The sequence below is a fragment of the Actinia tenebrosa genome, unplaced genomic scaffold, assembly GCF_029948245.1.
Source record: "Actinia tenebrosa isolate PJP-AT-01 unplaced genomic scaffold, QUT_ActTen_1.0 PGA_scaffold7__59_contigs__length_16204524, whole genome shotgun sequence".
In the NCBI taxonomy this organism is placed as follows: Eukaryota; Metazoa; Cnidaria; class Anthozoa; order Actiniaria; family Actiniidae; genus Actinia; species Actinia tenebrosa.
In genome coordinates this window covers 8,136,753-8,160,492 of record NW_028292584.1, presented here as the reverse complement: position 1 = coordinate 8,160,492, position 23,740 = coordinate 8,136,753, and the positions used below count along the sequence as shown (strand labels likewise).

The following is a 23,740-nucleotide window of genomic DNA, read 5'->3' as shown; positions in this document are numbered from 1 at the left end:
GTAGAAAATCGGATAAATCCAATATTCAAGTATAATTTTTTTTTTTTTTTTGCAAAGTTTCAACACGAACATATTTGATTGGCTGTGATCAAGGGAGCACGTTAAAATTTTGATTGTGTTGGTTTGTCTTCGATTTTATTGCACGTATTCTAAAATATACCAGGTGTTCCTTGTAGTTCTTGTTTACATGCGCGCGCTACACTTCATGGCAGGCTTTCCTTGCTTTGCGGGCTAGCGAATTTACTCCGAAAACCGACGAATATCTTGCGAGGAGCGGAGCGACGTGTAAAAAAGGAGGGGAGTGAAACTGTAAACCACGTGACCCTTTTCAGCCAATCAAACAATCCAAAATGAAAATATTTTTCGCTCTATGCTGGTAGCCAGAGGAGGTTCCACTAGTATCCCAGAATGCACTGTTTGATACTATATTATCGCTTTTTCGTGACGTCATCACTTTGGTTTGACCGGCTTAGAGTGCACAACAAGATGGCGGTGTTCAGACTCGGCAAATGCTTTTCAAGATATTTCATTATTGTATGTTCATTGCGTTTCAAAAGATGATTTTTCTGTTTGTTTACCCGGCCTTGAAGGAGTACAAGTCGTTTTTAGACTCGTTCACGTCAGTTTTTTGGAGAAATTGAGAGAGAGACGTGTCGCTCTTGTTCCAACAACAACGAGTGACAACTCTTCGATGGATTACTTGTTCAATAACGTCCGTAGCCCAGCTCTTATTCGCCTTACTTCTACATCTAGTGTAGGAGTAAGTAAGGTTTATTAAATATTTTTGTTTTGTATGAAATCGCCAAAAAATATCACCTTTTACGAGTCGCGTTCGCGATAAATTGTCGTAAATATACTTCAATTGTGACTGTCCAAAAGACTATAAATCATGGGTCACTTTTGGTCATTTCAAGGTTTTGCTTTTCCTAAATATCTGAATGACACATATTTGTTGCTTAAACTTAAAATACTCAAATATGTGAAAAGCAGCATTTACTTGATGTACCATATAAAATCCAATATGACATCACGTATGACACCGCGTGACAAAGTGAACTCGAGCGATATAACTCTGACAATTGGCGCAAAACCAAATAAATATGTATGTAGATTAAGAGTATTTTTAATAAACAATACAAGTTCATGAGTCTTTACCTCGTACAGGTCACGTAACGGCTGCTACGGAAAGTGAAAGTCGCACACCGCTACAGACGAGTAGAAAGCGACGCCATATTGGAAAACGAAACTCGCAAAGTAACTTGGGACACTAGTGTATCCTCATCTGGCTGGTAGCAGTATCTATACAAACGGATTACGTGACAAATTCAAAAAAATCACGTGTAACGTCAAACAGATGAAAACAAACAAAATGGCGTTCTTGAGCGAAGAGCAAAACAAAGTTTTTAATATCGTAGAAAAAGGTTTTAGTGTGTTTATTAGTGGAATAGCTGGAAGCGGAAAATCATTTTTAATTAGATATATTTTAAAGGAGTTTAGAAAGGGAGCAAGCGGTGTTTTTATCACCGTATCAACGGGCATTGCGGCTCAAAATATAGGAGGATCGACAATACATTCATTCGCCGGCGTCGGAACAGGAAAAACTCGGCTAACGAACTGGTGAACATAATCAAGAATAATCCTACTCCTGAAAAGTTTGCCTGATCACATGGCTTTAGCCCTTTTTCGTTACCCTCGGTCTTGTAAACTAAATATGCCTCCGTAGTTTTGATAGCTTCCCCATTAGATACTTATATTAAGAACACATTACAAGTAGAATGAATCCTAACATACCATTAGACGAGTTTAATGTATTAGCTCTCTATTTGGATGATAATGAGTAATGACAATTTATCTCGCATAAATCACTAAGAACTAATACAAATCTGTCACGAACGATTTCGCTTGTTAAGACGGAACTTTCAGCGATTCAAATCGTCCACCTTCAATGGACGACAAGTAATACCTGTTTTCGTAAGTCCAAAGCATATTTGAATGCAATTCACTGTAAATTCCGCATCGGCGGAAACTTGCTACCTTCTCGTTGTCTGGATTTCATTACACATTACACTAAAGCTAGAAAGATATACTCGTACAAGTCAGAATATAAATTTCTATGGATAATTTGTGACATCGAAAATCTTCAATTCAGGAAAAATATAGCGAGGGAAAGCGAAAGAAATCCACAATCTAATGAAGGTAATGCGTGTATTTCTCTGAGCAATTCACACATGCATCAAAAAGAATAAAAACTATAAAAAAAACACCTCGACAAATAATTTATTTCTAGGATCGTGAGTATCTTTTTCATAAAGGGCCACAAGTTTATTAGTTGTACAGTATTAAGTGCTACCCCCCAAAAAATAGAGTGTTTACTTACTTACTTACTGCTTCACTCATACACTAATGGTTTATGTATGACGATTCAGGTCAAAACTATTGTAATTTGGACCTGAGTTTAGAGCGGAGGGGTTGGGTTGGGTTACCAGATATGCAACAACTTTATCTTCAAAATTGAATCAAATCACAGAAGCGATTTGAACTGTCTGTATTTTCACAGTATTTTCAACACGCCTCTGAGGCAAAAGTGGGTATTTACCATTACCCACCAACTAATTCAGTAAAATCGTGTCTCGATTTTGAACAATTCTTTTGACCTCGCTCTTTAATGAAATGATCATTAGCATACATGTTTTGTTTGCTAGATGGAAGCCATGAGATGTGTACATATGAAAACGCAATACCGATTGGAAGTTCTAAAGATCGACTTCAAAGCTCTCTCGGTAATTAAAAAAGGGATATATTCAAGAAAAACAATGAAAGTGAATTTTAGTACCTATTTTGGACTAGTCTTCTGATTTATGAAGCTGGCAAATAACTAGTTTCTCCTTAGTTGAATCGACCAAATATTCATGGCAGTTTTTCATCTAGGATCAAAGTTTGCAATGATCAGGGGCGGATCCAGGGAGGGGCAAACAGGGGTTGTAGCCCCCCTTCAGTCATATATTGTTTTATTTGATCAACGTAATGGATTTGAAGTAAAATGAGCCTTTACTTACAAGTCAAGCTAAATTCGGTGAAGACCCCACCCCCTTATATTTTGGCTGGATCCGCCCCTGAGGTGCGTTTCTTCTGAATCGGCGTTACCAAAGTAATGATAAAACATATTCTTGGAATCTGTACTTCTAAAGGGCCTTTTTATTATTCATGTACTATTAAATCAAAATGATTTGCCTACTTAAAATAAGACGTGAATCAAAACTTCATGTTGAAAATAGGTTCTTACTCTTTAATATTGAATTGCATTCAGAAACGTTATTCGAACAGCTCTCTCTCCCTCTCTCTCTCTCTCTCGACTCCGTCTCTCTCTATCTCTCTCTCTCTATCTCTGTCTTCAGAATTTTCGATTGATTTTTCGATTGCTGTCTGATTCACAGATCCCATTCCAGATGCTGATTACGTCAATCACAGGAACCCTGGCTTTAATGTCTCTGACGAACTGGTTGACGAAAACTCCAAGGCTATCAAACAAAAAGAAGGCATGACCGAAACTCTCGACTCGCCAATGTACTCTTCCCTTGTAGGGAATATCCCTCATGTATATGGTTCCCTCAAGGGGCTTCACAAGACACACGAAGACAAGACAGATACTGAGGTCACGTGCACATCACAAAATAAGGAAAACAGTCTTTATCAGAGCCTCAATACTTTTGGTCAGCACAGTCATGGCGAATATCAGGCGCCAAAGTACAAAAAACAGAAACCTGACAATAAAAACTAAAATATGGCAATGTAATTAGTTCTCACTAAATTCAATATTAATAATGTAAATTTGGTAATCACTATCGAATCCTATAATTTGATTCGTTAAAATCATGGTGCAATTTAAGCAATAATTGCAATTTAAACAATAGCCTTATTTTGAAACATTTATTGCACCATTTTGCTCCGCTTCATTTATTTGAACCAATTACAAGAGAGATATGTCATTTTCTAATCAAGATTGTTTCTAGCTTTCTTTATCACTTCTCGTCATTTCATTTATTCAAAAATTAAAGCTTAACACCGAGTATAATGTTTGTGATATGAAAGGACTGCACATCAAATTGGTGGCTGGCTATTCTGTTCTTATCTAAGTATAGAGCCACGTTCACGTGACAAAAGTCTCTGTAGAGCTGTAGGGTACTCAAGCAACAAGCAAAATTCATATAGAGTTTCAAGAGTATTGTATCCCTAAGCTGTGATGGCCGACAGTCTTATAGTACTAAAACACACTGACGTGCGCGTATATACTGCTTATGTATAACAACGTTTATATTGCAATCACATTACATGAAGTAGAATGAATCCTAAATACAATTAGACGAGTTTAAAGTGTTAGCTGTCTGTTTGGATGATAAATATGGGTATTAAATTTCATCTCTCATCATAAATCACTAAAAATCACAAAGATTCAGTCATTAACTTTGCATTGTCGAAAAGAAACTTTCAGCAAGTTCGCACTTCCACCTTCATTGAAAGAGAACACTCGATTTTATAAGCCAAAACTTCAATAGAATGTCTTTCTGTAACTTTCGCATGGCAAACGAGTGCTCTTTGTCTGGATATGCTGTTGCTAAATCAGGTCTCTAATATTTTGATTGACGTCACAATTATTCACATCGGATACATGTACAAACTTGTACATATGTACATATGCATACGTTGGTTCCTGACACTACACCAATGCTTAAACACACAGAAGGAAATTCAAGCAGAGGTCCATCGAGTCTCGAGTCAAGCATGCGAGTACCGTGTCATCTCAACCTCAAGGGTCCTCGTAAATAAAAAACCAAATGAACGTGTGCTTATACAATTTCTGATTGTCCTTTTCCCTAACACTTTACCCCATACGATTACAGATAGATATATTAGGAGCTAGAGGTTGGGAAAAGCGTCTACTGTCTGACTTGCCGGTAAATTTTCGAAATAGAAGTCCATATTTTGTAGAGGTTCGTGAGACAAGAACATTTTGAGAGATGTTACACGGAAAAACGAAAGCTAAAAAGAAAACATAAACAGCTGAAGCAGAAGCGGATTAACATGCGATATAAATCTCTCGGTTATCACTTCACAAAAAAAGAGAATTGAACAAAATGAGTTGCGCTTCAAGTACTTTCGTTTTCTTGAATCGCATATGTAATTTTTATTCAAATATTCTAAAACCAACGCGGAAAAATCAGTGAATCACAGAAGACACGAGGAAATAGCTTCCCTAAAATGTACCAGTGATGGAAGTATATCAGTAAATGTCAGTAAGATGGTCACATTTTTGTACATTCTACTTTACATAGAGAGGAGCCATGCGTTTTAAAGATCAGTAACTGTGAAGCAGCCTTTGAAGGTATGACAGAGGTAATCGAATAAGAGGATTAGATCTACAACAGCGAAATCTATTGATTACTTGGTGATGATGTGTTCAGCATTTCAACGAATATTATTCCTTACATCCTTTTGGAAACTGCTTCATGCGTTTGATGAATTCGTTGAAATTGAACGCCGTGACATAAATTACACGCATGAAAAATGGGTATACCAACCAGACACTTTCAAGATACCATCAACAATGTGCTCAAGTGATATTTCAGTATATTGTGGAGCAATGAGTGGTCATAGTGTCGAAGGGTGTAAATGTGAGTGCAACAGCGAAAGAACAACGTTTGGATTCTTCGATGATCAGTGGAAGTGCACAGAAAACTCTAAAGTTCGCCAGTATGGAGGTATTATATAAATTCGACTAAAAACTAAAATTTAAGTGCAAAGTGTTTTATAACCATGTTCAGTGATCTTTCTGAAATCGCTGAAATAGAAATACCCTTAGTTGAGATTTAGACGTTAAGTAAACAAAATGTTTTCAGTATTTGAATGAAAGACATTGCATCGAGGAACCTTTTTATGTTTCAGCAAGGGTGGCTGGTGGTTGTAGACTGATATTGAGCCGAGGGTTGGGAAGGATAGCCTTAGATGCCTCTCAAAAGAATAGAAATATAATATAATAGAAGCATGGTACATCTATCAGAACCATCTAAAAAAAGCTGCTCATTTATAGTAGTATTTCTGAAATCGCTGAAATAGAAATACCTTAGTTGAGAGCTAAACGTTTAGTAAAGAAATGTTTTGATATATCATGAAAGTGCTGTATAAAAGACACGGCAGGAGAGGAACCGTGCATGTTTCAGCAAGGGTGGCTGGTGGTTGTAGACTGTTATTGAGACGAGGGTTGGGAAGGACAACCTTAGAGGCCTCTCAAAAGATTAGAAAAGGAATAAAGGGGAAACTAAAGAAGCATGGTACATCTATCAGAACCACCTAAGAAAAGCTGCTTATTTAGGGCCAATCCATAATTTTCAAAGGAGATCCTGTATCACTGGATTTACCAGCACGTTCAGTTGTCACTAAAATGCATTATGTAATTTCTTTCTTTTATTCAACCGTCCAGGATGTTCACTAACACTCTTGAGTAACAGAACAGTAGACAGTACACTTATAACTGTACCTTTGAGAATGGAAGCCAATATTTCTTTCGTTATACCGACTGGTCTTCAAAGATGCTACATTATTCCATTCAACTCAACGTATTTGCTGTGTAATGGATCGTGGAACATACTAAATAACGATTTCGTGAACAGCAGGTTCTTAATCGTGGAAAGTGAAAATACGCAAAATTTTACAGTAAGTTTTTAACAGGTTGTTGCAAAAATACTTGACATTTTACAAAACTTAAATCGAAAAAAGTATATAACTAGTCATTCTAACTAATAAAAAATTCAGTTTAAGAGGACAACATCGCATTTGAAGTATAATGACGCAATGGAGGGAAGAATCCTGAGAATGACAATAGGGTGCTACAATAAGTCGAATACAATTATACCCGGCTGTCTATTGTTGAAGATGCAGGGAACATTAAAATGTAAGTATCACGCCTTGTATGAGCAAGGTAAGGCAAACAAAGATCTTCAATTGCGATTGCTTTATGCGATTCAAACCGTAGTTCTTCTTAACCCTTCACATATTGTGTCTTCATGCTTCTAAATATAAAGCATCTTGATTTTAATATACGTTTTTCTTTTCCGAAACAACATTATCATCCAGGTCCTCAGTTTTCTCTGCCACCATTACCTAAGCCAACAACGTCATCATGGACGATCCAAACCACCTCAGAAACAGGCACCAGCAAAACCGAATTCCAAACACACAGTATTAGTACATCCCAGTCAACTACTATGGTAAATAAAACTATCCCTAGTCAGTCCTTGTTATTAGTTCATTATGAATAGATGAATACTTGGAAGAGTTTATATGCCGCAACCAGCCTTACAAAGAAAGCTCTTTTTCTAATTTCTTAGGAATCCACGACATTTATTAATAACCGCAAGAAAAACGCAGCCGAAGAAAACGATGGTGGTAACATTTGGTGGATCATTGGGGTAGCAGCGGGAGTGATTGGATTAATGCTGATCATTATTGCCATAGTGATTGTCATGAGACGGCGAAAAAAGAGGTAGCAAATTTCCCCCAAACGAATACGATATATAATGTTATCTTCTAGGTTGGTGTCATAATATTAACAAATAGATGATTCTTAAATCATTAAAAAAATTGGAAAATAAAACAATAAATGGTTGAAGAATCCTATATCTATAAATAAAGACTATGACATTCTTATCAAAGATAAAGACTGTATTTGTCCCTGATGTTGTATAATGTGAATGCAAGGGCACTTCAGGAGAATCATCTGAAATCTCGAATATCAGCAAAGTCACAAAGAGCGCAGCTCAACTTGGATAACACAAACACTGAAATTCATTTCAAACTGTATATAACTTAAATATGAGCAGTCAGTTTTATAGTAGGCAGTAATCCACAAGGAAATGAAAAGTCAGGGCCACTTTGGAAATCGCCCAGTTCTTTTTGTTACACGTTTAATAAATAAAAAACTACTTTCTTTTGTAATGAAATTAATTAAAACAAGTTTTGACACGGGAAAACGTGTCAAATGTGCTGTGCACAATGGATACTTCTAAAAGAGTACAAGACTATTTGGGATTTAGTCATTGTAAGACAGAAGAAAGTCCGTGGATTCGGTTTGAATATTTTTTTACGGTCAAATTGAACCAGCATAAACGAGTCTTGTTCGCAAACCCCAAAGCAAGCCTCCGTCTCTCTGAGAACCAGTGTTATGGTGGCTCCATCGGCTCAAAAACACCACACAAAACATTATTGAACAGAAGATTCTCCATCTACAGAAAAAGTTTGGTCTCGAAAATTTACCTCAGAATACCCTGCGAGCAGAGTCTCCTTTACCTTCCCCGAGTGAGAGAAAGGAAAGAAGACTCTTTCCTTTCTCTCACTCGGGGGAAGGTAAAGGAGACTTTGCTCGCAGGGTAACCTCAGAATGGAAATATTACGAAAAACGTATCTCTTTCCCTACACTTCTGCCCAAACAATATGGCGTCAGAAACCGTGAAAGGAACTATAAATAAACTAATATAAAACTCGTGTGAGTACTCTTTTATGTAAATTATGACGCAGTAAATTCTTCTTCCACCCACTCGTTGAAGGTTTCGGCATGAAAATCCCTTTTTCATAAAAATATTCGACTAGAAATAGATACGTTTAGCTAACCAAAACAAAAATTATTACTTTAGTTAATACAATAACATATAACTCGTGCGGGTACTGTTACTAAAACAAGGAACGGCCTGAAACCACCTGAAACCACCTAAAACGACCTGAAACGACCTGAAACGACCTGAAACGACCTGAGACGACCTGAAACGACCTGAAACGACCTGAAACCATCTTGAAACCACCTGAAACCAGCCAAAACATTGAATCTCCATCGAGTTTGTCGTCCAGTTTGTGTATTTTATTGACTGTTATCGATCGATCGAGTGTTTGTTTTCCTTGGAAGGGATGTACTTCATGGTAGAATGTCATATAGTCGATCATACGTATAGTCTCCCATAGAAGTATTCCACACTTATACCTCACTTTTCCCTTGCTATGATTACCTGTTCCTAGCTATGATCAACCGTCCCTACCTATGATCAACTGTTCCTAGCTATGATCAACTGTCACTAGCTATGATCAACTATCCCTTAGCCATGATCAGCTATCCCTAGCTATTTTCAACTATCTCTTGCTATTTTCAACTATCTCTTGCTATTTTCAACTGCTCCTAGCTGTCATCAATTGTCCCTAGCTATTTTCAACTATCCCTAGCTGTCATCAACTGTCCCTAGCTATGATTACAATTTGAACATTTTTTTACTTTAACGTGTAAATTTGTTTAACTTAACATTGGCGTATCTAGGGGGCTCAGGGGTGCCTGTGACCCCATTTTCAAAGCCAAAGATAAATCATCTGACCGTTGATGCAGTATGTGATATGATGTCATAGTGACAATTTGGTATGTTGTGACCCCCACGCCCAACCCCCCCCCCCCCCCCCCCCCCCCCCCCCCCCACATGACAGATCCTGGATAAGCCCCTCCTTAACGTAATTCAGCCATGTTGCCTGCAAGTTTTTAAGTTCATTAAACTATATAAGGGGAAGTTAATCTGTATATAGGTACAGGAAACCATTAGTAGAGAATGGTGAAAATAGCTAGGGATAGTTGATCATAGCTAGTGACAGTTGATCATAGCTAGGAACAGTTGATCATAGGTAGGGACGGTTGATCATAGCTAGGAACAGGTAATCGTAGCGAGGGAGAGGCGAGGTATAAGTGTGGAATACTTCTATGGGAGAGTATACGTAGCGACTATATGACATTCTACCATGAAATACATCCCTTCCAAGGAAAACAAACACTTGATCGATCGATAACAGTCAATAAAATACACAAACTGGACGACAAACTCGATGGAGATTCAATGTTTTGGCTGGTTTCAGGTGGTTTCAAGATGGTTTCAGGTCGTTTCAGGTCGTTTCAGGTCGTCTCAGGTCGTCTCAGGTCGTCTCAGGTCGTTTCAGGTCGTTTCAGGTCGTTTCAGGTCGTTTTAGGTGGTTTCAGGTGGTTTCAGGCCGTTCCTTGTTTTAGTAACAGTACCCGCACGAGTTATATGTTATTGTATTAACTAAAGTAATAATTTTTGTTTTGGTTAGCTAAACGTATCTATTTCTAGTCGAATATTTTTATGAAAAAGGGGTTTTCATGCCGAAACCTTCAACGAGTGGGTGGAAGAAGAATTTACTGCGTCATAATTTACATAAAAGAGTACTCACACGAGTTTTATATTAGTTTATTTATAGTTCCTTTCACGGTTTCTGACGCCATATTGTTTGGGCAGAAGTGTAGGGAAAGAGATACGTTTTTCGTAATATTTCCATTCCATTCCATTCCATTCCATTCCATTTGTTTTGGCTGGTTTCAGGTGGTTTCAAGATGGTTTCAGGTCGTTTCAGGGCGTTTCAGGTCGTTTCAGGTCGTTTCAGGTCGTTTCAGGTCGTTTTAGGTAGTTCCTTGTTTTAGTAAATACCAATAGTACTTTAGATCAATGACGCAGTAGAAATTCCTTGCCCGCCCCCATTCAAGCTTACGGCATGAAATACGTTTTTGTCATGAAAATATTCGACTAGAAATAAATATGTTTTGCTAATCAAACCTAACATCATTTTTCTTGCTAATAAAATAATATAAAACTCGTGCGAGTACTATTTTACATCAATGACGCAGTATAAATTCCTGGCCTGTCCATTTACAATTTTTTGTTTACGTAACTAATTCGAGTTGTATCAAAAAACAAAAATCGCACTTAAAGTTTCTAATTTAGCTCCAGTTTCTAATTATCTGCTTAGAACTACCAAATTAAGTTTAAAGTAAGTTGGATTAAGGCACTCTTACCACGAAAACCACATATGTTCAACCTCTTTCACCTCCTCCGTGTCCCGATCTTACAGATCTCAACATGCATTTTCACCTCGTGTTTCACCAATGTCAATCATGACGAGGTCCACCAATGGCATTCGTAACACTAAATTCCGATCATACCTAACTCAACAAAAACAAATGTACTGTGCCCATAGGCACAGCACAATAATTTAATTATGATAATGATTGTGAAAATTATATAGTATGATATACTCTGCTAGCAGAGTCTCCTAAATCCAGAGTCTCCTTTTCCCACAGGAAAGCTGCAGCAGCGAAAAGTAAAACAACTGTTGGTAAGTCAAAATTGGTTATAACTATTATAACATAGTGTTAATATGTCATGCACAATATTGATGCAAGAAGACATAATAGTATTCAACTATACCACCAGGCCACGACCTATTTGTGGTGCACATTATTCAAGCAATGAGTTATAATGGTATTTCCAGCGTTACTTCCAAAAGTTTTTTTGGCTTTATTTCTTCAGAAAATGTTAGTTACGAAAAAGGGGTTGACAACTCCTTGAAGATGACTGACTGCGATGGTCACAAGTCACTGGACCAGGATGACTACTCGTATGCCTATACGAATGCAATAACACTTGGCAGAAGAAACATGTCGAATGGTCACCCTAATAAAGATAAGTCCTCGTAAAAGAGAAAGAAAAATGTTTTACTTGCATTTTGGTAGCACTCAGAATCCGTCACCACGAGCTGACATAATATAATGGCTACTTGGTTTTGTTACGAATAGGCTTCCTAGTCAAAACTATTCCTATTAGCCATTCCGAGCAACGTGGTCATTCAATGATCGTCAATTTCTAGTCAATTGAATTAGCTAAATTAACAGAAATAATTTGGTTTTATTTCATAAGGTCCACAAAATACAGTGTCCAATGATGGTAAGGTTGAGGGTTTGGACAAGCATGGTTCTGTAAATCATCCCAGTGCAGGGCCTGTTTTCAAAGTACTTGAAGCTCCAGAATATGCTGAGGTTAATAATCCCAAAAAAGAAGTTAAAAATCGACCTTATTTTGATAGTGCAATGTACAACAAAAAGGTAGTAAAAGCGCAAAAACCAAACAGCCAGAAAGAGCCTTTGTACAATGTCCTTGAAGATCCAGGATCTTTGAATGAACCCCTCGAGGGACGAGAGGCTCCTTGTTATCAGGTTCTGGAGGGGCCATTTCCAGAGGGTGCTCCATTGTATGACGTCATTGCGCAGCCACCATCAAGTGATAACCCAGAATACAAATCACTGGAAGGCCAAAATCCTCGTGTACACTGTACCTTGAATCAAGGTGATGATACCAAAAGAAATGTCAAACAAGCTTGCAATTACAGTGTCACCTTATATGATTCCGTTGGGGAAGTAATCAATGACACATCTGATATCTAAGCTTATCTATCAAGAACTTTATCAAAATGATGAAATGAATAAAGATGTGTACCAGGCCTTGAACAATACAGATAATACAAGCATTTTCTTTGAATCAGCTCGAGATATGGTACCATTCAAATGCTTGAGCATTATACTTGTTCCTTTTGTAGGTATGCATTCCAGAAAGTAACGGATGAGCTTTCCCTGGTATCGGCAACAAACGCTTTAGTGATAACCATACTCTAAATGTCCATAACTTAGGCGAACCTTGCAATAACAAAAATTAGACTTAAAATTCCAGTTTCCATGGTGACTGTAGACCCGGGGGGTACTACCACCCAAACTTGGGTAGGGGTGTGCCGCCAGGACCTTAAAACCCTAACCCTATCCCAGACCTAAAATTTTGATTTTACATACCCTACCCCAGACTAAAACTAAGAATTGTACACCCTATCCCAGACTAAAAGACAGAAAAGACGGCTATTCAATAGATTGCAATCAATATTTACTAACGTTTTCATTGTTTTTGTGCCGTCAGAAAGCGTAGTCTATTCGCCAGACAAAAACGACCAAATCGTTATTAACCCTATCCCAGGCTAAAACGACCAAATCGTAACCCTATCCCAGACAAAAATGATACCCTATCCCAGACAAAATGTCAAAAAATGATACCCTACCCCAGACCCAAAAGCCCAAAAACCATACCCTATAGGGTGGAACATACCCGTATAGCAAATATAGGGGAGTACCCCCCCCCCCCCCCCCCCCCGGGACTGTAGATCCGTTTTCAGCATTATTTTACTCATGTGTCTCTGGTTTTGAGTGTTATAACGAACAGCATTCAAACAGGGATTTTGTCGACGACTACATCATAAAAGAAGTTATAGTAGATTACGGTACGAATGGTTTCACTTTTTCTTGGTCGCCGTTTGTCCCGGCAAAAACGTCGATTACATAGAGCCTTTAAAACTAGAAAGCAAGTGTATGGTTGATACACATTTAATAAACTAGCATAAACCAGGTATATATGGAATGATATTGATGAAGGCTTACATTATAATAATTTCTCCTCTAGTTCTATAATGAAAGCCATTAAAAATATTAGTTCAAAGTTTTTGATTCAAACTAATGCACTCGTGTTAATATCGTTCTTAAGGAGACCTCATAAACAGATACGGCTAAAAATGTTGCATAGCACAACTGAAGACCCTCACTTGTTTTGATTTAGTAAAGTTTGTTAGGTCTTCTCTTTATCTTAAAATTCATATGATTTTTGTATATAATATAACAAGAACCACGTCACGGTTTAAACTAATAAAGTGTCTCGTCATTTTAACTACTGAGGGTACTTGATTGATTCTCGTGAAGTGGCTTACATCATTTCTGGTTGATGTCTCAGTTCTGATTGATTGACTTGCATCTCTATTATGCGGAAAAAGATGAAAAAACACGAAATAATACTACAAAAAACCTAATGTCGAGTCAAACACACCGCCTCTATCACGCGAAAAACAACAATTTACGAATTTAATTGGTCATGTAAAAAACGTATTTTTATGGTTTCTTTCTTACATGTTATTTGGTTGGATGAGCAGGTTTTATGTAAATTTCATACTTCTTCCTGAGCACCTTTACATTGACAATATAAGGAAAAGAATCCCCAAACCCAGGCTGGAACGGAACTGCCATTAAGTGCTGTTTACGACTAAAGAAAGAAAGGAAGTCTTGCTATCTGACAGGAACTACAAAGTGTACAAATACATCATTATTGCCCATTTATTTTCTGTGCTCCACTCTTTCTCATCTCATGATTTGATCCTTGGAACTTCAAAACTAAATGAAGAAGACAGTGGATTCTGTAATATTTGAGCTTTTAGTAATAGTCTTTATCTTGTTATGGGCAGAAGTAATTCGAGCTGAAGAATATGTCATCATACAACGAAAGACTAGCAAAATTACTGGAGCTACAACCTTGGAAGCACAGCCCGATCGGTTTATAATACCTTCATCTTTGTGCTTGGGTAATGGTTCGACACAGTGTGAAGAAATGCGTGGTTCAAGAATTAGTAACTGCACATGTGAATGTAATCATATAGCAAGTAATAGTAAATATTTTATTTCTTCTACATTTGGATTCGACGGTAGGAGATGGAAGTGCTTAGAAAACGCTAACGTTCATGAACGTCGGGGTAAGTCGGTTCATGTCCTTACTATCACATTAGTTTCTTGGTCTTTAAATAAATTACCTATTAACAACATTTTTGTTTCCAAGCATTATAACAGGATGCCCTCAGCAATCTCTGTGCCAAATTTCATAGTTTTATCGCACTTGTCACGATTATTTCACTTATACCACCTGACTATATTAATTTCATATCATTTAAGGTCATCACGGACAGAGCCATCAGATCTAGAAGTTTTTCCACTTTCTTTTTTGTTTTTTTTTTTGTTTTTTTTTTTTTTTTTTGTTTTTTTTTCGTTTAGGATGCTCAGTTATACTTAACAACTGGGCAAATGACAGTGCTCTTATAACCGTTCCAAAAGTTGGTGTTGCTAATTACGAAATCCCGACGCAATTTCGACGCATTTATATCTATAGGGCCACTACGAAATATCAGAAATGTGATGGCAGCTGGGGGGATCTGGATTATGACACATATGTAAAGAAGAGATTTTCCGTACATAAAGCAGACAACAAACAATTCCTTATGGTAAGAACATTCCTGGACTTAAGCAGTAACTATCACTCATCAATACATAAGAATCATGGGATATTCATTATGTTAATTGTGATAATAATAATAATAATAATAATAATAATAATTTTACGCATGATATAATCTATTTCTTTTACAAATTTTAGATTTATATTATTTTCAAAGTATTTCTTATGTTCTGCATTTACTAAATAGTCTGATGTATATCGTAAATAATTGTAACATTTGTAAATATTTTATTGCTGAGCATATCTAATTGTAAATAGTTTGAACACCCATAGGTTACGTTTACGCGCCCTATGAGTGTCTTTGCCTCGCATCCAGATGTTTAATAAACTGCATAATAATAATATTAATAATAATAATATCAATAATATTAATAATAATAATAAGCTGAACTTTTCACATGTTAAAAGAAATGATGACATTGGATATTCACTATGTTTATAATAATGACAAGCTGGACTTTTGATATGCATAAGATAAATGATAACGTTGGAAGAAAGATAGAAAAGAAGGGGGAAAAACGCCATAGAAAAGTTCTTATCAAGCGTAAGAAATACTTTAGTTGTCTTTTGGACTGAAAAGTGATTTGTCGCATAGAAAAGGGACATTCTATAGTTAAGATTAAATTCGTTTTACAACTCACTTTCAAATTTTTCACTGCTTACAGATACATTCAACATCGAGATACAGTCATCAGATCAATGTTATGTTCATCACAAATAACGATATAAAGTTCCCATTTCAGTATAATTATAGTGACAATTCTTCTCAGCAAATTATAAGTGGACGAATTATCACACTTGGAGTGGGTTATTATGGCGCGTCGAATATGATAGTACAGACTTGTGTTTTATTAAAGATGCAGGGCGAAATAAAATGTGAGTATTAATTTACAAACGAATCTAACTTGTATGTTGCACATATATAGCACTGCGCAATTTTTGTAAGTCTGTTTTAGAGAAATATCAAAAAATAAATTACGTCTTCATGGGCGCTATTGAAAATTCTAATATTTTCTTATAACTAAAAACTGTAGGTCCGTTCTCGCTGTCACTACCAACTGCAGCACCCTCCACAACAGAACCACCCTTTTCGTCAGCTACAGTTGAAAGTAGTTTATCAACCTCTACAAGAAGTGCCAACAATCCAAATATACATACAACCAGCGGCGGCCCTTCTACAACTATTATCTCAACCGCGACGAAGGTTAGTATCTGGATTTCAGTACTCACTACGAGAGGACCTCTGATAATATCATGTTTTATTCACCTCGTTTTAAGAATCGATCCATAACAGCGCCTCAACAGACATCAGCACCGATGGTAATCAAAGCCAGTGCTAAACATTCAAGCTCCAATGACCGCAGTGGTTTGATTGCAGGCGCATTTGCTGGAGTCATTGGCTTACTTGTGTTAGTTATTGCCACAATACTCGTGAGAAGACGAAAGAAAAGGTAAGGTCACATCAAATAGTTTTGGTTTCAAAATCATTGCAACTTTATATGAACTTTGCTAACATTTCTTATTAATAAAATCTAGGGAAACTGTCGCAAAGAAGTCAGGTGTAGTTGCAGGTAAGTTCAGATACACTTAATGGATATAATATTTCATTCCCATTTGCATCTTATATTATGATTAAATCCAAGACACTTATACATTATTCATCATGAATTACTTTAAGTGAAACAAGATGTTACTAACCGTGTTCAGCGATCCTTGGAAGAACAAGACGAGTATTCGTATGCTGATATCAGTGCTGTCTCCATCAATAAACAAGATGTGGTTCACCATCCTAAAAATAAAGGTAGAAAATCGGATCAATCCAATATTCAAGTATAATTTTTTTTTTTGCAAAGTTTCAACACGAACATATTTGTTTGGCTGTGATCAAGGGAGCACGTTAAAATTATGATTGTGTTAGTTTGTCTTCGATTTTATTGCACGTATTCTAAAATATACCAGGTGTTCCTTGTAGTTCTTGTTTACATGCGCGCGCTACACTTCATGGCAGGCTTTCCTTGCTTTAGTCGGGCTAGCGAATTTACTCCGAAAACCGACGAATATTTTGCAAGGAGCGGAGCGACGTGTAAAAAAGGAGGGGAGTGAAACTGTAAACCACGTGACCCTTTTCAGCCAATCAAACAATCCAAAATGAAAATATTTTTCGCTCTATGCTGGTAGCAGTATCTATACAAACGGATTACGTGACAAATTCAAAAAAATCACGTGTAACGTCAAACAGATAAAAACAAACAATATGGCGTCCTTGAGCGAAGAGCAAAACAAAGTTTTTAATATCGTAGAAAAAGGTTTTAGTGTGTTTATTAGTGGTATAGCTGGAGGCGGAAAATCATTTTTAATTACATATGTTTTAAAGGAGTTAAGAAAGGGAGCAAGCGGTGTTTTTATCACCGTATCAACGGGCATTGCGGCTCAAAATATAGGAGGATCGACAATACATTCATTCGCCGGCGTCGGAACAGGAAAAAATCGGCTCACGAACTGGTGAACATAATCAAGAATAATCCTACTCCTGAAAAGTTTGCCTGATCACATGGCTTTAGCCCTTTTTCGTTACCCTCGGTCTTGTAAACTAAATATGCCTCCGTAGTTTTGATAACTTCCCCATTAGATACTTATATTACGAGCACATTACAAGTAGAATGAATCCTAACATACCATTAGACGAGTTTAATGCATTAGCTCTCTATTTGGATGATAATGAGTAATGACAATTTATTTCGCATCATAAATCACTAAGTATTATTAAAAATCTGTCACTAACGATTTCGCTTGTTAAGACGGAACTTTCAGCGATTCAAATCGTCCACCTTCAATGGACGACAAGTAATACCTGTTTTCGTAAGTCCAAAGCATATTTGAATGCAATTCACTGTAAATTCCGCATCGGCGGAAACTTGCTATGTTCTTGTTGTCTGGATTTCATTACACATTACACTAAAGCTAAAAAGATATACTCGTACAAGTCAGAATATAAATTTCTATGGATAATTTGTGACATCGAAAATCTTCAATGCAGGAAAAACATAGCGAGGGAAAGCGAAAGAAATCCACAATCTAATGAAGGTAATGCGTGCATTTCTCTGAGCAATTCACACATGCATCAAAAAGAATAACAAGTTTTGACACGGGAAAACGTGTCAAATGTGCTGTGCACAATGGATACTTTGAAAAGAGTACAAGACTATTTGGGATTTAGTCATTGTAAGACAGAAGAAAGTCCGTGGATTCGGTTTGAATATTTTTTTACGGTCAAATTGAACCAGCATAAACGAGTCTTGTTCGCAAACCCCAAAGCAGGCGTCCGTCTCTCTGAGAACCAGCGTTATGGTGGCTCCATCGGCTCAAAAACACCACACAAAACATTATTGAACAGAAGATTCTCCATCTACAGAAAAAATTTGGTCTCGAAAATTTACCTCAGAATACCCTGCGAGCAGAGTCTCCTTTACCTTCCCCCGAGTGAGAGAAAGGAAAGAAGACTCTTTCCTTTCTCTCACTCGGGGGAAGGTAAAGGAGACTTTGCTCGCAGGGTAACCTCAGAATGGAAATATTACGAAAAACGTATCTCTTTCCCAACACTTCTGCCCAAACAATATGGCGTCAGAAACCGTGAAAGGAACTATAAATAAACTAATATAAAACTCGTGTGAGTACTCTTTTATGTAAATTATGACGCAGTAAATTCCTCGTCCACCCACTCGTTGAAGGTTTCGGCATGAAAATCCCTTTTTCATAAAAATATTCGACTAGAAATAGATACGTTTAGCTAACCAAAACAAAAATTATTACTTTAGTTAATACAATAACATATAACTCGTGTGGGTACTGTTACTAAAACAAGGAACGGCCTGAAACCACCTGAAACCACCTAAAACGACCTGAAACGACCTGAAACGACCTGAAACGACCTGAAACGACCTGAGACGACCTGAGACGACCTGAAACGACCTGAAACGACCTGAAACCATCTTGAAACCACCTGAAACCAGCCAAAACATTGAATCTCCATCGAGTTTGTCGTCCAGTTTGTGTATTTTATTGACTGTTATCGATCGATCAAGTGTTTGTTTTCCTTGGAAGGGATGTATTTCATGGTAGAATGTCATATAGTCGCTACGTATACTCTCCCATAGAAGTATTCCACACTTATACCTCGCCTCTCCCTCGCTACGATTACCTGTTCCTAGCTATGATCAACCGTCCCTACCTATGATCAACTGTTCCTAGCTATGATCAACTGTCACTAGCTATGATCAACTATCCCTAGCTATTTTCACCATTCTCTACTAATGGTTTCCTGTACCTATATACAGATTAACTTCCCCTTATATAGTTTAATGAACTTAAAAACTTGCAGGCAACATGGCTGAATTACGTTAAGGAGGGGCTTATCCAGGATCTGTCATGTGGGGGGGGGGGGGGGGGGGGGGGGGGGGCGGGGGGGGGGGGGTTGGGCGTGGGGGTCACAACATACCAAATTGTCACTATGACATCATATCACATACTGCATCAACGGTCAGATGATTTATCTTTGGCTTTGAAAATGGGGTCACAGGCACCCCTGAGCCCCCTAGATACGCCAATGTTAAGTTAAACAAATTTACACGTTAAAGTAAAAAAATGTTCAAATTGTAATCATAGCTAGGGACAGTTGATGACAGCTAGGGATAGTTGAAAATAGCTAGGGACAGTTGATGACAGCTAGGGATAGTTGAAAATAGCTAGGGACAATTGATGACAGCTAGGAGCAGTTGAAAATAGCAAGAGATAGTTGAAAATAGCAAGAGATAGTTGAAAATAGCTAGGGATAGCTGATCATGGCTAAGGGATAGTTGATCATAGCTAGTGACAGTTGATCATAGCTAGGAACAGTTGATCATAGGTAGGGACGGTTGATCATAGCTAGGAACAGGTAATCATAGCAAGGGAGAGGCGAGGTATAAGTGTGGAATACTTCTATGGGAGAGTATACGTAGCGACTATATGACATTCTACCATGAAATACATCCCTTCCAAGGAAAACAAACACTTGATCGATCGATAACAGTCAATAAAATACACAAACTGGACGACAAACTCGATGGAGATTCAATGTTTTGGCTGGTTTCAGGTGGTTTCAAGATGGTTTCAGGTCGTTTCAGGTCGTTTCAGGTCGTCTCAGGTCGTTTCAGGTCGTTTCAGGTCGTTTCAGGTCGTTTTAGGTGGTTTCAGGTGGTTTCAGGCCGTTCCTTGTTTTAGTAACAGTACCCGCACGAGTTATATGTTATTGTATTAACTAAAGTAATAATTTTTGTTTTGGTTAGCTAAACGTATCTATTTCTAGTCGAATATTTTTATGAAAAAGGGATTTTCATGCCGAAACCTTCAACGAGTGGGTGGAAGAAGAATTTACTGCGTCATAATTTACATAAAAGAGTACTCACACGAGTTTTATATTAGTTTATTTATAGTTCCTTTCACGGTTTCTGACGCCATATTGTTTGGGCAGAAGTGTAGGGAAAGAGATACGTTTTTCGTAATATTTCCATTCCATTCCATTCCATTCCATTCCATTCCATTTGTTTTGGCTGGTTTCAGGTGGTTTCAAGATGGTTTCAGGTCGTTTCAGGGCGTTTCAGGTCGTTTCAGGTCGTTTCAGGTCGTTTCAGGTCGTTTCAGGTCGTTTTAGGTAGTTCCTTGTTTTAGTAAATACCAATAGTACTTTAGATCAATGACGCAGTAGAAATTCCTTGCCCGCCCCCATTCAAGCTTACGGCATGAAATACGTTTTTGTCATGAAAATATTCGACTAGAAATAAATATGTTTTGCTAATCAAACCTAACATCATTTTTCTTGCTAATAAAATAATATAAAACTCGTGCGAGTACTATTTTACATCAATGACGCAGTATAAATTCCTGGCCTGTCCATTTACAATTTTTTGTTTACGTAACTAATTCGAGTTGTATCAAAAAACAAAAATCGCACTTAAAGTTTCTAATTTAGCTCCAGTTTCTAATTATCTGCTTAGAACTACCAAATTAAGTTTAAAGTAAGTTGGATTAAGGCACTCTTACCACGAAAACCACATATGTTCAACCTCTTTCACCTCCTCCGTGTCCCGATCTTACAGATCTCAACATGCATTTTCACCTCGTGTTTCACCAATGTCAATCATGACGAGGTCCACCAATGGCATTCGTAACACTAAATTCCGATCATACCTAACTCAACAAAAACAAATGTACTGTGCCCATAGGCACAGCACAAAAACTAAAAAAACACCTCGACAAATAATTTATTTCTAGGATCGTGAGTATCTTGTTCATAAAGGGCCACAAGTTTATTAGTTGTACACTATTAAGTGCTACCCCCAAAAAACAGCGTGTTTACTTACTTACTTACTGCTTCACTCATAATGGTTTATGTATGACGATTAAGGTCAAAACTATTGAATTGTAATTTGGACCTGAGTTTAGAGTGGAGGGGTTGGGTTGGGTTACCAGATATGCAACAACTTTATCTTCAAAATTGAATCAAATCACAGAAGCGATTTGAACTGTCTGTATTTTCACAGTATTTTCAACAGGCCTCTGAGGGAAAAGTGGGTATTTACCATTACCCACCAACTAATTCAGTAAAATCGTGTCTCGATTTTGAACAATTCTTTTGACCTCGCTCTTCAATGAAATGATCATTAGCATACATGTTTTGTTTGCTAGATGGAAGCCATGAGATGTGTACATATGAAAACGCAATACCAATTGGAAGTACTGAAGATCGACTTCAAAGCTCTCTCGGTAATTAAAAAAAGGGAGATATTCAAGAAAAACAATGGAAGTGGATTCTAGTAGCTATTGTGGACTATTTCTCTGATTTATGAAGCTGGCAAAGAACTAGTTTCTCCTTAGTTGAATCGACCAAATATTCATGGCAGTTTTTCATTTAGGATTCAAAGTTTGCAATGATCAGGGGCGGATCCAGGGAGGGGCAAACAGGGGTTGTAGCCCCCCTTCAGTCATATATTGTTTTATTTGATCAAAGTAATGGATTTACAATAAAATGAGCCGTTACTTACAAGTCAAGCAAAATTCGGTGAACCCCACCACCCTTATATTTTGGCTGGATCCGCCCCTAATGTGCGTTTCTTCTGAATCGGTGTTACCAAAGTAATGATAAAAGATATTATTGGAATCTGTACTTCTAAAGCGCCTTTTAATTATTCATGTACTATTAAATCAAAAAATTTTGCCTACTTAAAATAAGACGTGAATCAAAACTTCATGTTGAAAATAGGTTCTTACTCTTTAATATTGAATTGCATTCAGAAACGTTATTCGAACAGCTCTCTCTCTCCCTCTCGACTCCGTCTCTCTCTCTCTATCTCACTCTATCTCTGTCTTCAGAATTTTCGATTGATTTTTCGATTGAAAATGTTTTTGTCTGATTCACAGTTCCCATTCCAGATTCTGATTACGTCAATCGCAGGAACCCTGGCTTTAATGTCTCTGACGAACTGGTTTACGAAAACTCCAAGGCTATCAAACAAAAAGAAGGCATGACCGAAACTCTCGACTCGCCGATGTACTCTTCCCTTGTAGGGAATATTCCTCATGTATATGGTTCCCTCAAGGGGCTTCACAAGACACACGAAGACAAGACAGATACTGAGGTCACGTGCACATCACAAAATAAGGAAAACAGTCTTTATCAGAGCCTCAATACTTTTGGTCAGCACAGTCATGGCGAATATCAGGCGCCAAAGTACAAAAAACAGAAACCTGACAATAAAAACTAAAATATGGCAATGTAATTAGTTCTCGCTAAATTCAATATTAATAATGTAAATTTGGTAATCACTATCGAATCCTATAATTTGATTCGTTAAAATCATGGTGCAATTTAAGCAATAATTGCAATTTAAACAATAGCCTTATTTTGAAACATTTATTGCACCATTTTGCTCCGCTTCATTTATTTGAACCAATTACAAGAGAGATATGTCATTTTCTAATCAAGATTGTTTCTAGCTTTCTTTATCACTTCTCGTCATTTCATTTATTCAATAAAAGCTTAACACTGTAATGTTTGTGATATGACAAGACTGCACATCAAATTGGTGGCTGGCTATTCTGTTCTTATCTAAGTATAGAGCCACGCTCACGTGACAAAAGTCTCTGTAGAGCTGTAGGGTACTCAAGTAACAAGCAAAATTCAGCTAGAGTTTCAAGACTATTGTATCCCTAAGCTGTGATGGCCAACAGTCTTAGTACTGAAACACATGGACGTACGTGTATATACTGCTTATGTATAACAACGTTTATATTGCAATCACATTACGTGAAGTAGAATGAATTATAAATACAATTAGACGAGTTTAAAGTATTATCTGTCTATGGATGATAAATATGAGTAATATAATTTCATCTCTCATCATGAATCACTTAACATCACTAAAAATCAGTCATTAATTTTGCATTGCCGAAAAGAAACTTTCAGCAAGTTTGCACTTCCACCTTCAATGAAAGAGAACACCCGTTTTTATCAGCCCAAACTTCATTATAATGTCCTTCTGAACTTCGTTCCGCATGGGAAACGTTTTAAGTGCTCTTTGTCTGGATATGCTGTTGCTAAATCAGGTCTCTGATATTTTGATTGACGTCACAATTATTCACATCGGATACATGTACAAACTTGTACATATGTACATATGCATACGTTG

The 23,740-nt window shown here is 37.3% G+C and overlaps 3 protein-coding genes and 1 long non-coding RNA gene across 4 annotated transcripts in view; 3 read left to right on the top strand and 1 right to left on the bottom strand.

Annotated features, from left to right (window-relative positions):
* LOC148905479 (uncharacterized) overlaps nucleotides 1-219 on the bottom strand; it is a 98,288-nt gene extending 98,069 nt beyond the window's left edge. The window contains exon 1 of the long non-coding RNA XR_016121655.1: nucleotides 161-219. This is a non-coding gene — a long non-coding RNA (uncharacterized LOC148905479). The remainder of the gene's footprint in view (nucleotides 1-160) is intronic.
* A 2,004-nt stretch (nucleotides 220-2,223) lies between these two features.
* LOC148905478 (uncharacterized) lies at nucleotides 2,224-4,371 on the top strand. The gene is made up of 2 exons (XM_089039747.1): nucleotides 2,224-2,780; nucleotides 3,435-4,371. The coding sequence occupies exons 1-2, from the start codon at nucleotides 2,687-2,689 to the stop codon at nucleotides 3,776-3,778; spliced, it is 438 nt and encodes a 145-aa protein (XP_088895873.1). The 5' UTR covers nucleotides 2,224-2,686; the 3' UTR covers nucleotides 3,779-4,371.
* Nucleotides 4,372-4,530: 159 nt separating this feature from the next.
* Nucleotides 4,531-13,010, top strand: LOC148905477 (uncharacterized). Its single transcript, XM_089039740.1, has 7 exons — nucleotides 4,531-5,756; nucleotides 6,476-6,708; nucleotides 6,808-6,946; nucleotides 7,129-7,262; nucleotides 7,383-7,537; nucleotides 11,171-11,205; nucleotides 11,400-13,010. The coding sequence occupies exons 1-7, from the start codon at nucleotides 5,447-5,449 to the stop codon at nucleotides 11,564-11,566; spliced, it is 1,173 nt and encodes a 390-aa protein (XP_088895866.1). The 5' UTR covers nucleotides 4,531-5,446; the 3' UTR covers nucleotides 11,567-13,010.
* Nucleotides 13,011-14,129: 1,119 nt separating this feature from the next.
* On the top strand, nucleotides 14,130-23,103 carry LOC148905476 (uncharacterized). Its single transcript, XM_089040565.1, has 9 exons — nucleotides 14,130-14,481; nucleotides 14,777-15,003; nucleotides 15,761-15,893; nucleotides 16,052-16,221; nucleotides 16,296-16,468; nucleotides 16,554-16,588; nucleotides 16,696-16,818; nucleotides 21,741-21,818; nucleotides 22,473-23,103. The coding sequence occupies exons 1-9, from the start codon at nucleotides 14,130-14,132 to the stop codon at nucleotides 22,814-22,816; spliced, it is 1,635 nt and encodes a 544-aa protein (XP_088896691.1). The 3' UTR covers nucleotides 22,817-23,103.
* Nucleotides 23,104-23,740: the final 637 nt, after the last annotated feature.